Genomic DNA, 15,854 nt, shown 5'->3' with positions numbered 1-15,854 from the left:
CCATATTGCACATGCATTCACCAGAGCGACACAGAGAGACAGAGACAGAAAGTGAGAAATGAACCCACCAGGGGGATGGCGTACTGCAATCCCTTTTCCTCATTTTCTTCTTGGGATTTTGGGCACACACACACCCGGCATGAGTTTTCAGAGGCCAGGTCCAGGACTCGAACTGTGGTTGACTATGTGGGAGTCCAGCATCATAACCATTATGCCATCTGCTGGTCCCTCAATAATGTTCACTCTTATGATGTTTACCTTCTAAACCTGTTGAGCCTGCTACATATGAAAATGACTGATGAGGAAATATGTTAATGAATTTAGCACAATTTTTAATATGTAAATAGAGTTTTAGGAAAAGTTCTGATTCAAGGTAGACTGCAATCAATGCTGCAATTTTGGCACTGTGTTCTGGGGACAATTGGGACAGAAGAGAAAAAGGGAGCTCAGTTCAGTCAGTGATTATGACGTGAGTCTGGGTACTGGCCCTGCCTCTTACTAGCTGGGTAACAGGACAAGTCACCCACTCGCTCTCAGCCTTCACTTCTCATCTCTAAAATGTGCCCGTTCACAGCGCCTACCTTACCAGGCTGTAATGGGGTTGCGTCTGGTGGTGTACAGGGTACATCTGCACCACACTTGGCCTGTAAGCAGTGCTCAATATACGGGGACCTTTGTTATTCTAAGTCACATAATCTACAAATCCATAAGGTAGAACACAGTTTGATTCAAAATTCAATGTATCTATCAAGTAATTCTTGATCTCTGCAAGACGGAAAGTCATTGTTAAAAAATAGTTTTGGGACCAGCAGTTGGCGTAATGGCTATGTCGCTGGACTCCCACGTAGTCGACCGTGGTTTGCATCCTGGACCCGGTGGCTTAAAACTCACGCTGGGCGCGTGTGCGTGCGTGCCCAAGATCCCAAGAGGAGAACGGAGGAGAAGGGATTGCCGCGTGGCCTTCCTCCCTGGGGGGTGATTTCTCACTTTCTGTCTCTCTGTCTCTCTCTGTCTGGCGAGCGCACGTGCCCTACAGCAAAAACCTCTCCAAAAAAAAAAAAAAAGAAGTTTTAAAATATTGGGACCACCAAATGATGTAATGTTTATGTCACTGGACTTCCATGTAGTCGGCTGCAGTTCAAGTCCTGGACCCGGCGGCTTAAAAATCCCACAGGGCGTGTGTGCGTGCATGCGTGCCAGAAATCCCCAGAGGAGAATGGAGGAGAAGGGATTGTAATGTGGCCACGCCCCCAGGGGTTAATTTCTTGCTTTCTGTCTGCCTCTATGGCGAGCACACACACCCGACAGCAAAAATCTCTCTAAAAAACACAAAGATTTTAAAGTACATAAAGTTCATGTTTGACTTAATTTGGGCCTTTTTAGTCACACTAGCAGCCCAAATTATGGTACTTGAGTTGCAGATGTCACTGCTCAGGGCTCCGTTAAGGAAGAAGACAGAGGTCAAAGTGCGCTTGGATCCAAGGCTCTGGCCTGTTTCCGTATGTCAGAGTCATATCCCTGCAATCTGGAATGCAAGACTCCTGAGGGCATGAGACTTCCAGGTGTCTGGAACGAGAGGCGATGGTTCTGCCACGCATGGCACTTCTCAGACCACTGTCTGGACCCTTAGCGTCTATCTCGGGTACCATGTACACATGGACATTGGTTAAGTGGAAGACAGCCCAAAGCAGGTGAACTGGATGGCAAAGAAGTGGGAACAGGGGCCAGGTGCTGGTGTAGCAGTAACACAACTGGATTCACAGGGGAAGGTCCTGGGTTCATGTTCTGGGACCTCCCCACACATGCTGGATAGGTTCACGTTATTCCTGTGATCTGGGCTGACTGGGGCTGGGCGTGGATCATGGAGTGAAGACCTCGTAGGGGTGCCCCTCGCCTCTTTCTGCCTCTCTCTCTTGGATCGAAGATATAAATAATAAATTACCTTTTTGAAAAAATAAGTGGGAACAATTTATTCCAAGCAAAAGTCAGAACAAGTGGGGTACTTTGACCAGAGAAATGGAAACATGATGGCTATCTTCCCATGTCTGCCACTCCCAGCAAGGCCAGACTTACTCTGCGTGGGCCAGAAGGCAGAGCTAGCTAGTCGAGTGGCTGTAGGCATCGGCCATGGGGTCAGAGACCTGAGTCACTCCTGGAGCAACAGGAGGTAGAAAGGGTTCTCTGAGAGGCGTCTTCTTTCAGGGCACACTTCTCACCCTCTCCCCTCCGTGTCCCCTTGCCATCAGCTCCCCAGTGTCAGGGCTGGGTGGTCAGCAGCGGGGGAGGCCGGCAGGAAAGCTTACTTGGCTTGGACTCCCGGGTGTGGGTGCTGCACTCTCTTCACCCACCTGGTGCCTAGAGCCAGCCCCTCTCGAATGTTGCAGAAGTTCTTTAGAGAGTGTCCCACCAATCATTACAGCTTCTTACTTGCAAGAACAGGCCCTTCTAAGACCGTGGGGTTTTTGTTTGTTTTAGATTTTGCCATAGGGTGTGTGCACTCCCTAGAGAGAGAGAGGGAAAATGAGTAATCCCCCCCCCCCCGGGAGGAGGGGGAGGAATGGAATGGCCATACTGCAATCCCTTTTCCTATATTCTCCTCTAGGGATTTTGGGATTTTGGTCATGTACAGACACACACCCGATGTGAGTCTGAAGCCACTGAGACTGAGACTCAAACTATGCTCGACTGTGTGGCAGTCCAGCCCCTTAACCACCATGCTACCTGCCAGCCCCAGCACTTTGGTTATAATAGGTCTGATTCTGGCACAGACAAAATGGATAAGAGGGAGTGTGTTTCCCTTAGTTCCTGTTTCTGATTAAAGGGAGTAGGTGTGTGTGTGTGTGTGTGAGAGAGAGAGAGAGAGAGAGAGAGAGAGAGAGAGAGAGAGAGAGAACGTGTCCTCATGCGTGTGAGAGTAACTAAGTGTACACTCCTATCTAGAAAAACTGGAAGACCAGGGGCTGGTTTGGGACAATGAGCTTTGGTGGTAGGGTTTGGCAGAGGTAGGGGCTGTACATTTTAGAAAATACCACCCCAACTCAGCCATAGTTGTTGCCAGAGAAACGTGCCAAGACTTGGAGAGGTGAGAAGATCTGAGTGGAGATGTTCTGGGGAATCCGGGAAAGGATTCTGGAGTAACCAAATGTGCTTTGGATACAGTGTGATGACAAACACCTGCCTTGTGCATCCCAGCCTCCAATATGTTACAAGCTGTTTCTACATTGCACATTTGCTATCAGGAAGTGGTTTGGAAATACCAGATTTCCATATTCTCTTAACAAACCAGCCCTTGTTTCTCCCCGTGGATATTTCTCCCCTACTTATTTACAACTTTGGAAGCAGCTTCTAAAACAGCAGTTTGTTGAGACATAAAATACAAAACAAAAATCCAGCATTTTACCCTGCCGTTCGCATTCGCTTCCGCCCTCTCTCCGGAGCTTACTGTCAGTGTGGCTTCTTTTTACAGTACGATCACCCAAAGTGTTAACTACTGATCTTGGCTCTGGCTCTTTGATATACAAGAAATCACATTACTTAATCTCTCTAAGCCTCAATTGCTTTCTAGGAAAAAAATACAGATTACATTCTTGCTTCAGAGGGTTGCGAGGACTCACCGAGATACCATACATAAAGGGCCTGGCTGGGTAAAACAGGTGTCTAAGAAATGTCCCGTGTTATAAAGAAGGTAACGCGGCATCAGTGCCTTTGCTACCGTGAGTTCTGCGACATCCCTTGCACATGCATTGCTAAAAAGAATTACCATGTTATGCAAAACTGCACAGCAAAACCCCACAGAATAACTTTGTCAGCGACACGTAAAAAGAGATAGTAACCTAATAAAAATGATAGCACACTTTGCACCTGTTTCATGATTAGGAGCTACACATACACAGTAGACACGACCCTTCACCTTGGGGAGGACCGGAAGGTTGCCTTTAGAAGTAGATGTTGGAAGGCAACTGGAGAAGCTGGCCTGTGTTTAAGGTGTGAGTGTGTGAGTGTGTGTGTTGCGTATTTCAGTGGGGGTCAGTTCAACTAAGTGCAATTTTCTGCATTTACCTAATGTTTCTCATAGAAGACATGGAGCGTAGGGAAACACAACATTGAGACTGGGCTCCAATTATTCCCTAATGTATTACTTGCACTGGAACACGTTCATGTTTTCAAACCAAGCAGTATTGTCCATGATCTCAAATGAATGATTGAATGAAGGAATGAAGAGTGAGTGGGTGGTCTAGAAAATGGGATAAGCATTATTGCTACATTGTAAAAAGTACATGTGCAGCCTTTGAAGTTGGATTAGAAACCCTCAGTCTTTTGGGTTTTAAAAGTGTTACATTGCTACCATAATGCTTTTGATTTCTTCTCCTGCTGCGGCTTTCAGTCTGCGCCTGGTAGAGCCCCCTCTGAGTTACTGGGCAAGGGGAGGTGAGCTGTAAGGTTCCCTGCCCCCTCTTCTTCCACTTAAACCAGAGCCCCAGGCCCAGGGTTTTATCTGCTTTTTCTTTTGTTTTCATTTGAAGAAAGGGTTCTGCTGCTAATTTACAAGTTTGCAAACCACTACCAATGATTCAGGTGACCAAATTTTGTTTTACAAACTACTGGACTTCTCAGGAACATATAGTCTTTGCAAAAAAAAAAAAAAGAGAGAGAAATATCCTCAGTTGCTAGTATTGGGCTTTCCATCAGTAAAATTTGACCAAAAATGACTAAGTAGGGCTTCAAGTGGACATTCTGCCTCCGAACTACCCAGGAAGGTCTTACCAACAGTGATGCATGGAGTGTCCTGTGAAATGCAAGTCTCATCTGGGCAGATGTGATATTAAAGCTGACAGGCAATGAAATCTGATGTGTTTCATCATGCTCCTGTCCCTTCACAAACTCCAGCAATCATGTTACGGTTTTTCTTCTGTTTTCTGTTTTAGAGAGCTGGATTGAAAGATGTCTCAATGAAAGTGAAAACAAACGTTATTCCAGCCACACATCTCTGGGGAATGTTTCTAACGATGAAAGTAAGTGCTTGAAACTCATTTGTCCCGGACACGGCTAATACCTGGGTGGTAGGATAATGCCTCTAGATTACTGATTACTACGTGGGGTGAACCACCTGCAACAAGACACTCTCTAGACATTTCTGAAACACCCCAGGCACTCCCTGTAACAGTCCACAGGAAGTGGAATCTAGTAAGGTGGACATGGAAATTGAGGCCATCTACAGAGCTTGCTGTTTACAAATCCGTCATCTACACCTGCACCTTGACTTGCTAACCTGTATTCCCTAAGACCACTATAGTGACGCTCTGCTGGGTCAGCGTGGGCTGTGAACGGGGAAAGCCCGGTTCGCCATAGATGTGGGTTTAAAGTAGCTGTGTCCTGAGATTGTTGTTTTAGAGTCAGAAATGTCTTTGCGATCAGAAAGCAGAAATTTCCCGTGGATCTTGGACTAGAGAACTGGAGTTCAGGGGACGGCGTACACAAAACTGAAAGATGTAAACTCTCATGTTCACACCTTTCCCTGAGTAGGTCAGACTGGGGCTTACGTTAAGAGCAGATCACTTGGGGCTTGTACTTGCCCTTGAGCACTGAGAAGGGTGGGCAGCCTATCATGAATGTCACTCAGGCAGGGTCAAAGGTCTTTCTACACTGGTAGGTCAAGTATACATCGCCTTCATGCTGTTTTCTCTGCTCCACAGTTCCGCATGGTGGTGGGTAGACGCGCTCAACAGCCTCTTTCCAGAGTCCCTTTTGGAACTATTTATCATCACAGTCTTACTTCATTTTATAAAATTGCGATTAGTTGAACATAAGGACATAGATTTCATGTGAAGAAATGTAATAGATACACTAATGGGGCCAGCAAATGACGCAATGTTTACTTCGCTAGACTCCCCAGTTCTCAACTGCAGTTCGAGTCCCTGATCCGGTGGCTTAAAGAACTCATGCCGGGCATGTGTTTGTTCTGTGTCCAAAATCCTGAGAGGAGAATGGAGGAGAAGGGATTGCGGCATGCCCCCTTCCCCCCCCCCTTCTTGTTTTCTGTCTCTCTCTGTCTCCAGCAAGCACACGTAATCTACAGCAAAAATCTCTCTAAATAAATAAACAAACAAACAATATTATATCTATCCAGGTAATGATCACCCAGAAAAAGACATAGAACATTTCTAGTCCCAGGTAGCTTCTTCGTATCTTCTCTTTGTCAATAGCGAATGCTATCTTTTCTTTTATCCCTCCGTTTTGATTTCGCTTGTTTTTAAACTTCATTTAAGTGGGGTGCTGTATATAGCTCTTCCCTGTCAACATAATGTCTATGAGGTCATGTCCTTGTGTCAGTAGCTCTTTCTTTTTTATTGCTCTATGTAATATTTGACTGTGTGGATATGCCACAATTTACAAATTCATTTTCATGTTGATGAATATTTGAGTTGTTTCAAGCTTTTGATTTTAAGAATAAAGCATATCTGGGGCCAGCAGATAGTGTGATGGTTAAGGCGTTGGACTCCCACATGGCTAACCACAGCTCAAGTCCCGGACCTGGTGGCTTGCTTTCTCACTTTCCCTTTCTTTCTGAATCTGTCACTTTCTGGTCCAGTTAAGCAACAATAATAACAAACTGAATTAAATAAATAAATAATTCTTGGGACCAGCAAATGGCATAATGGTTATGTCATTGGACTCCCATGCAGTCGACTGCGGTTCAAGTTTTGGACACGGTAGCTTAAAACTCACGCCAGGAGCGTGTGCATGTGAGCCCAAGATTCCAAGAGGAGAATGGACAGAAGGGATTGTGTCATGGCCACCCCCCCCAGGGGGGGTGATTTCTTGCTTTCTGTCTCTTTGTCTCTTTGCTATAGGATATGTAAGCACACATATCCTATAGCAAAAATCTCTCTTAAAAAAAATAAATAGATCCTTAAAAAATAAAAAGAATAAAGCATGTCTGATTTTTTTAAAGATTTATTTTATTGTAGCAAAATTTACATAACCTTTTTTAGACCATTTTAAGTCAATAGTTCAGTAATATTAAGTACATTTATCGTGTTGTGCAACCATCCCCACTGTCCATCTGCAGAACTTTGTTTAGATTCTTAAATGGAAATCCCATACTGCTTAACCAATAACTCCTCATTCCCCTTTACACTAGTCCCTGGCAACTATTGTACTTTCTGCCTGTTGTACTTTCTGATGACTGTAAGTATCTCATGTAAGTGGACATATACAGTATTTGTGTTTTGGTTACTGGATTATCTCATTTAGCATAATGCCTTTAAGTTTCATCCATCTGTGGCATGTATCAGAAGTTCTTTCCTTTTTAAGGCTGAATACTATTCCACTGTATTTACAGAACGCATTTTGTCCAACCAGTCATCCATTAATGGACACCTGGATTGCACCACCTTTTAACTATTGTAAATAAGGCTCGTATGAACATGGCACAAATATCTGCTCAAGTTCCTGCTCTCAGTTCTTGGGTGTATATGCAGATGTGGAGGTACCGGACCGCCGTATCTCTATGTTGACTTTTGGTTAATTGCCAGAAGCATATGTGCTCACCAGAGAGAGACAGAGAAAGGAAGAGAGAGAGAGAAAGCATTTCCTCAATGAGAGATAGTCATGTCTTTATCTCTTCTATATTTCTCCATCCCATGGAAATCTGGAGCATGCATGCACATGTGTCCAGTGTGTTTTTCAAGTCACTGGGGCTGGGACTTGAACCATGGTCAGCCATGTGATATCCAGCTCCCCTAACCTCTAGGCTGTGAAGTCAGCTCTATGTTTAATATTTTGAGAAATCTAAAAATTGCTTTTCCTAGTATCTGTACCATTTTACACCAACAACAATGCACAAGAGTTCTAATTTTTCCACAACCTTGCTACCACTTGTTATTTTCAGTTTTGTTTGTTGGTTTGTTTTTAGTAATGCTGTCCTAATGGGTATGGAGTGTTATCTCATTGTGGTTTTGATTTGCATTTCCCTACTGATTAGCGATGCTGAACATCTTTTTATGTGCTTATTGGCCATTTGTGTATCTTTCTTGGAGAAATGTGTATTTAAGTTCTCTGCCCATTTAAAAAATCAAGTTGTTAGGTTTTGTTTTGTTTTTGAATGTAGGAGGTTCTTATGTATTCTGGATGTTAGTTTCTTATGAAATACATGATTTACAAATATTTTCTCCCATTCTGGGAGTTGCCTTTACACTCTGTTTGTGTTCTTCAATGCACAGAAATTTTTTATTTTGATGTACTTCAATTTACTTATTTTTTGTTGCCTGTGCCTTTGGTGTCATATCCAATAAATTACTGTGAAATCCAATATTATGAAGCTTTTGGCTTATATTTTCTTCTAATAGTTTTATAGTGTTAGCTCTTACATTTAGGTCTTTGATCCATTCTGAGTTTATATTTGTATATGGAGTTAGCTAAGGGTCCAACTTCAATGTTTCACCTCTAGATACCCAGTTGTTTTTTTTGTTTGTTTGTTTGTTTGTTTTTGAGAGGTTTTTGCTATAGGGCGTGTGCGCTTGCCAGACAGACAGAGAGAGACAGAGAGACAGAAAGTGAGAAATCACCCCCCAGGGGGGATGGCCACACAGCAATCCCTTCTCCTCTGTTCTCTTCTCGGGATCTTGGGCACACACGCACACACGCTTGGTGTGAATTTTAAGCCCCCGGGTCTGGGATGCAACCCACAGTTGACTACATGGGAGTCCAGCGACATAGCCATTATGCTAACTGGTCCCTAGATACCCAGTTTTTCAGTACCTTTTGTTGAAAAGACTTCTTTCCTCACTGAATGGCCTTGGTACCCTTGTCAAAACTCATTTGATCATATATGTGATAGTTTATTTCTGGACTTTCTATTCCATTGGTTTATATGTCTGTCTTTATGTGACAACTTCTTTCCTTCCTTGGGGGGACAAAAGAGGCCTCTTTCTCTCCCTTCCTTCCTTCCTCCTTTCCTTTCTTCTTTCTTTCCTTCCTTCCTTCCTCTCTAGTTTGCTACAGGGAGTGTGTGCTCACTGGAGAAACAGAGAGAAAGCACTCCCAAGGGGAAGGGGGAAGTGGGGAAGGAATGGCCACTCTGCAATCCCTTCTCCTCCATTCTTCTTTCAAGATTTTGGGGGTACCCACACATGCACCCAGTGTGTTTTTCAAGTCACCGGGTCCAGTACTTGAACTGCACAGTCAGCCATGGGAAACCAGACACTTTAACCACTGTGCCCCACTTGGTCCTCCTATATCTGTGTCTTTACTCTAGAACCACCCTGTAGCTTTGTAGTAAGTTTTGAAATCAGGAAATGTGAAGCCTCCAATGTTCTTATCTTTCAATATTGTTTTGGCTATTTAAGGTCTTTTTAGTTGTTGTTGTTGTTGTTGTTTTGCTATAGGGTAGGTGCACTCACAGAGGGGGGAAGAGGAGAGAAAGTGAGAAATCACCACCATCCCCACCAGGAGAGATAACCATGCTGTAATCCCTTCTCCCTTCTTCTCTTGGGATTTTGAGCATACACACACACACACACACACACACACACACACACACTCACATCAGGCATGATTTTCAAGCTTCCAGTCCAAGACTTGAACTGTGGAGTTGGCTGTGGCCGCTGCCTTAACCTCATGCCACCTGCTGGCCCAAGATTCCATATGAATTTTAGAATGAATTTTTCCAATTCTGTCTTAAAAAATGACATTTTGATAGTAATCATATTGAATCTGTACATTCCTTTGGGTGTTTTGACATCTTAAATAATATTAAATCTTTCAACCTGTGAACACAGGGTGTCTTTCTATTTCTTGGTGTCTTTACTTTCCTTCAGCAATGTTTTAAATTTTTAGTGTACAAATCCTTTGCCTAGTTAGTCAAGTTTATTTTTAAGTATTAGTTTGGATGCTATCGTAAATGAAATTGTCTTCTTAACATCTTTTGATTTTTATGTGTTAATTTTGTATCCTGTGACTTTGCATAATTTATTAATTTTTACTGCTGTGTGTGTGTAATCATTGAGGTTTTCTACATGTAAAGTCTTCCGTGAACAGAGAATATTTTGCTTATTTACCAATTTGTTGTCTTTTTTTTCTTGCCTAATCAGTCTGGTAGAACTTCCAGTACTATTTCAAAGAGAAGTGGTGAAAGCAGACCACCTTGTCTTGCTCCTGATCTTTAGGAAAAGTTCTGTCTTTCACCATTAAGTGTGATGTTAGCTATGGATGTTTCATATATGGCCTTTTTTATTATGAGGTGTGCACTCAGCATGTTTTTCAAGCCATTGAGTCCTATACTCAAACTGTGCGGTTAACCATATAGAAACCAGCCACCTTGGGACCAGCAGGTGGCGTGGTGGTTAAGGCGCTGGACATGGCTGACCAGGGTTCAAGTCCTGAATCTGGTGGCTTGCTTTCTCACTTCCTCTCTCACTCTCACCCTCTGTCTCTCTCTGGTCAAACTAAAAAATAAATAAATGAATGAATAAAATAAAATAAATAATTATTTTTTTTAAAAAAGAAAGAAACCAGCCACCTTAACCACCACACCACCAACTGACCCTCATCTACAGTCTTAACTTTTCCATATAGATTTTTTTTTTTTTTTAGTATTTTTTTTTTTTTTTGGAGAGATTTTTCACTGTAGGGCACGTGCGCTCGCCAGACAGACAGAGAGAGACATAGAGACAGAAAGCAAGAAATCACCCCCCCAGGGAGGATGGCCACACCGCAGTCCCTTCTCTTCCATTCTCCTCTCAGGATCTTGGGCACGCACGCACACGCACCCGGAGTGAGTTTAAGCCACCAGGTCTCGGACTCGAACCGCGGTCGACTACATGGGAGTCCAGTGACATAGCTGTTACGCGAACTGCTGGTCACTTCCATATAGATTTTATAATCAGCCTTTCACATATACAAAAATATCCATTAGGATTTTGTAGTGGGATCACATTGAATCTACAATAACCTTGGGAAAGACTGACATCTTGGGACCAGCAGTTAGCGTAATGGCTATGTCGCTGGACTCCCACGTAGTCGACCGTGGTTCGAGTCCCCGATCTGGTGGCTTAAACTCACGCCGGGCACGTGTGCGTGTGTGCCCAAGATCCCAAGAGGAGAATGGAGGAGAAGGGATTGCAGCATGGCCAACCCCCCAGGGGGTGATTTCTCACTTTCTGTCTCTCTGTCTCTGTCTGTCTGGCGAGCGTACGCGTCCTATAGCAAAAACCTCTCCAAAAAAAAAAAAGACTGATATCTTAACATCAGATTTCCAGTTTATATGTGTGATATTAGATCTCCATGTATTTAGATCCTCTTTAATTTTTCTCAGCAGAGTTTTGTAGATTTCAGTGTGATATCTTTCTTTAGGTTTCTTCCTGGGTAATTGATTTTCACGGCCAATGTAAGCCATGAATTTTTTTCTAATTATTAATTGCTAGCATATGAAAATGCAATTGACTTTTTTAAGATACTGACTTTTTATTCATCCACTTTGCTAAGTTGATTAATTGTGAGTTTGTGTTTTTGAATATTCTATGAATACAATCATGTCGCCCAAGATTAATGATAGCTATGCGTATTCTTTATAATCTTTGTAGTTTTGCTTCCTTTCTGGGCCTTAGTGCACAGTGTCGGGTTGACATGGTTAAAGTGGATAGCCTTACCTTGTTCCCAACCTAAAGGGGAAAGGCTTTTAATGTTTCATCATTAAGTATGACGGCTGTTGTAAATTTCTGTAGATAGTCATTTTCAGATTGAAAACATCTTCATCTATTCCTGATTTACTGAAAGATTTTTTTTTTGAGTAGATGTTCAATTTTATCACCTTTTCTGCATCTATTGTGATGATTATGTGCTTTACTCCTTTACTCTTTTAATCTCGCTAATTACAGTGACTGAATTTAGAATGTTAAGCTGATCTTTCGTTCCTAGAATAAACTGTACCTGGTCAGAAGCATTATTGTTGTTACAGACGCCTGGGTTAGATTTCAAGGATTTTGGCATTTACACTTATGAGACTTAGAGCCTGTAATTTTCCTTTTTTATAATGTCTTTGTCAGGTTTTAGTGTCAAGATTATACAGAACTCATAAAAAGAGGTAGAAAGTTTCCTATTTTTAAAAACCATTTTGGGAACCAGCAGTTAGTGTAATGGCTATGTCGCTGGATTCCCACGTAGTCGACCGTGGTTCGCATCCCGGACCCAGTGGCTTAGAACTCACGCCGGGCGCGTGTGCGTGCGTGCCCAAGATCCTGAGAGGAGAATGGAGGAGAAGGGATTGCGGTGTGACCATCCCCCCTGGGGGGTGATTTCTCGCTTTCTGTCTCTATGTCTCTCTCTGTCTGTCTGGCGAGCGCATGCGCCCTATAGCGAAAACCTCTCAAAAAAAAAAATCAATTTGAAGTGTTTGTATAAGATTGATATTGGGGCCAGCAAGTGGTGTGGTGATTAAGGTGCTGGACATTCCCACATGGCCAACCACGGTTCAAGTCCTAGGCCTGGTGGCTTGCTTTCCAACTTTCTCTCTCTCTCTCTCTCTGATTAAGTTGAAATAAATGAACGAATAAATAATTCTTAGGAAAAAAAAGATTGATATCATTTTTTTCTTAGATAATTAAAAGAATTTAATGCTGTCGTCATCTGGGTTTCAAGTTTTCTGTGAAGAAAAGTTCTTAAAAATAGCTGTAGTGTTATTAATTTTTTAATTTCTTATTTTGTTACTCTTAGTAAATTGGGGGGAGGGTTTGGAATTACTTTATTTATTTATTTATTTATTTATTTTTAATTTGACCAGAGAGAAACAGAGAGAGAGAGGGAAAGCAAGAGAACAAGCCACCAGGTCTAGGACTTGAACCACCGTCAGCCATGTGGGAGTTCAGTGCCTCTACCCACCACACCACCTACCAACTGAGGGTTGTTTTTTTTTTTTTTTAAAGATTTTTGCCATAGAGTGCATGTGCTTGCCAGAGAGAGACAGAGAGAAGGAAGGTGAGGAATAACCCAAGGGCATGGCCACACTGCCGTCATTTCTCCAGTTTCCTCTTGGGACTTCGGGCACACATGGACACATTCCAAGCATGATTTTCAAGCCGCCAGGTCTGAGATTCAAACTGGGAAGTCGGCCTTGTGGGATCCAGCACCTTAACCTCCATGCCACCTGCTGGCCCAGTAAATTATGATTTTTTTGGAGAGGTTTTTTTTTTTTTTTTTTTTTTTTTGCTATAGGGCACATGCGCTTGCCAGAAAGACAGAGAGAGACAGAGAGACAGAAAGCGAGAAATCACCCCCTGGGGAGGAGGTGGCCATGTTGCAATCCCTTCTCCTCCATTCTCTTCTCGGGATCTTGGGCACGCACACACATGTACCCCACGTGAATTTAAGCCACCGGGTCCAGGACTTGAACCGCCATCGACTACATGGTAATCCATCGACATAGCCATTACACCAACTGATGGTCCCAAATTATGATTTTTAAGGAGCTTCTTTCATCCAAATGTTAAAAATTTATTGGCATGATGTTCAAACGTTCTTTTTATTATTTTTGTCATGTTTTTAACATCATAATGATATTATCTTTTTAAAGTTTATTAATTTACTTTAAAATTTGTTCATAAATGTAAGTACCAAGATCCTTGGAGTAGTCAGTCCAAGAAGTATATAACTTTTTTTAGAGGTTTTTGCTATAGGGCGCGTGTGCCCGCCAGACAGACAGAGAGAGACAGAAAGTGAGAAATCACCCCCCAGGGGGGATGGCCACGCCACAATCCTTTCTCCTCCATTCTCCTCTCGGGATCTTGGGCACGCACGCACACGCGCCCGGCGTGAGTTTAAGCCACTGGATCCGGGACTCGAACCGCGGTCAGCTACATGGGAGTCCAGTGACATAGCCATTATGCTAACTGCTGGTCCCAGAAGTATATAACATTTATTCATTTATTTCTCCCATGAAAGAGAGATGGAGATAAATAGGTAGAGAGAGAGTGAGAGACAGAAACATAGTCACCACAAACAGGATCCTCAAGCCATGATCCATCTCCAGTTTCGGCTAACCTGGACTACAGGCATGAGCACACCCCGCAGGCCGTGAACCCTGGACCTTTTCCACATGGGTCCAGGTGATCAAGCTCTGTGCCACACTGCCCCTTCTTTCATTTTTGGTATTGGCAATTTATATTTTCTCTTTTTCTGGCTCAATCTTGCCAGAGTTTATCAATCTCATTAGTCTTTTCAAAGGTCCAACTTTGCCTGTTTCCTTTTTGTTTTTTTTTCTGTTTCATTTATTTCTTGTAAACTTTTTAAAAAATTTCCAGAGAATATGTACACTTGCCAGAGAAAGAGAAAGAGAAAGCACCCCCTAAAAGGACATAGTCACGCCACGTCCCTTTTCCTCTAGTTCTCCACCCCATCGGGATCTCGGGCATGAACACATATGCACCTAGCATGTTTCTCAAGCCAGCAGGGCTGAGATCTGAACCGTGGTCGGCCAAGTGGGATCCAGCTGCCTATGCACAGCATGATGGGGCCAGCCTTTTTATTTCTGCTCTTATCTTTATTATTTCTTTTTACTGTCTTTGTGTCTCACTTTCCGTTTTTTTTTTTTTCTAGTTTTTGAGCTAGATGCTTAGTGTATTGATTTTCAATCTTTTCTAAGATAGGAACATAAACTTATACATTGTCCTCTCAGTACTGCTTAACTGTAGCCATCATCTTTCTGATGCTGCACTTTCATTATTACTCAAATATATTTTCTAATTTCTATTGTGATTTCTTCTTTTACCCACGATTTACCCAGGAATAAGCTGTGGTGCTGGCGGGGGGCGTGGTAGTTAAAGGTACTGGACTTCCCCATGGCTGATCCCATAAACTTATACATTGTCCTCTCAGTACTGCTTAACTGTAGCCATCATCTTTCTGATGCTGCACTTTCATTATTACTCAAATATATTTTCTAATTTCTATTGTGATTTCTTCTTTTACCCACGATTTACCCAGGAATAAGCTGTGGTGCTGGCGGGGGGCGTGGTAGTTAAAGGTACTGGACTTCCCCATGGCTGATCGCATTTGGAGTCCCAGACTTGGTAGTTTGCTTTCTCACTTTCCCTCTCTCTCTGATCAAACTGGAAAATAACAATAATAATAAATAAAGTTAAATAAAAAGTCATGCTTTAAAAAAGAAAGAAAGAAGTTGCTTAATTTCTACACATATAGTAGTATCTTAGTTGTCTTTCTGCTATTTGATTTCCATTTGGTTCTTCTGTCCAGAAAACATATTCTGTGCAATTTCAATATTTAGAATTGCCGAGACTTACTTTTTATCTCAACATATGGTCTGTTTTGGGAAAATGTCCACGTGTGCTTGAAAAGAATGTACATCTTGCAGTCACTGGGTGGGTCTGTGCGTATCAGTTAGGCCTCTTTGGTTACCCGTGGTACTCGTGTGCCCCATATCTTTCCGGATGTTATTGTCACTTATCCATTCTCTAGTTACTGAGACAGGTGTACTGAAATCTCAGCTCTGGTTATTTCTATGTATCCTTTCGGTTTTGTTAGTTCTTGATTTACATTTTGCTTTATATGATTTGAAGTATTATTTTCTTAGAAATTTAGGATTGCTGTATTCTCATGTTGAAATGATGGCCCCTTTTGTTCTTATTAAATATTCCTATCTTGAAACCAGCAGGTGGCACAGTGGTTAAGGCGCTGGACACTCCCACATGGCGGACCATGGTTTGAGTCCCGGACCTGATGGCTTGCCTTCTCACTTTCTCTCTCTCTTTGTGTCTCTTTCTGGTCAATTTAAAATAATAAATACAGTTACATGAATAATCATTTAAAAAAAAACTTTTAAGTAAATATTTCTATCTTATCTC

The 15,854-nt window shown here is 42.5% G+C and overlaps 1 protein-coding gene across 3 annotated transcripts in view; it reads left to right on the top strand.

Moving 5' to 3' along the window:
* RFX4 (regulatory factor X4) overlaps nt 1–15,854 on the top strand; it is a 208,174-nt gene that overhangs the window by 32,105 nt on the left and 160,215 nt on the right. For all 3 annotated transcript variants that reach the window (XM_006170358.2, XM_006170357.3, XM_006170356.3), the window contains exon 2: nt 4,926–5,012. In XM_006170358.2, the coding sequence (XP_006170420.1) occupies nt 4,926–5,012 (87 nt within the window). The remainder of the gene's footprint in view (nt 1–4,925; nt 5,013–15,854) is intronic.

The sequence above is a fragment of the Tupaia chinensis genome, unplaced genomic scaffold (assembly GCF_000334495.1).
Source record: "Tupaia chinensis unplaced genomic scaffold, TupChi_1.0 Scaffold148234_1, whole genome shotgun sequence".
Lineage (NCBI taxonomy): Eukaryota > Metazoa > Chordata > Mammalia > Scandentia > Tupaiidae > Tupaia > Tupaia belangeri.
The sequence above is the reverse complement of the archived record's forward strand: the minus strand, read 5'-3'. Positions and strand labels throughout refer to the sequence as shown.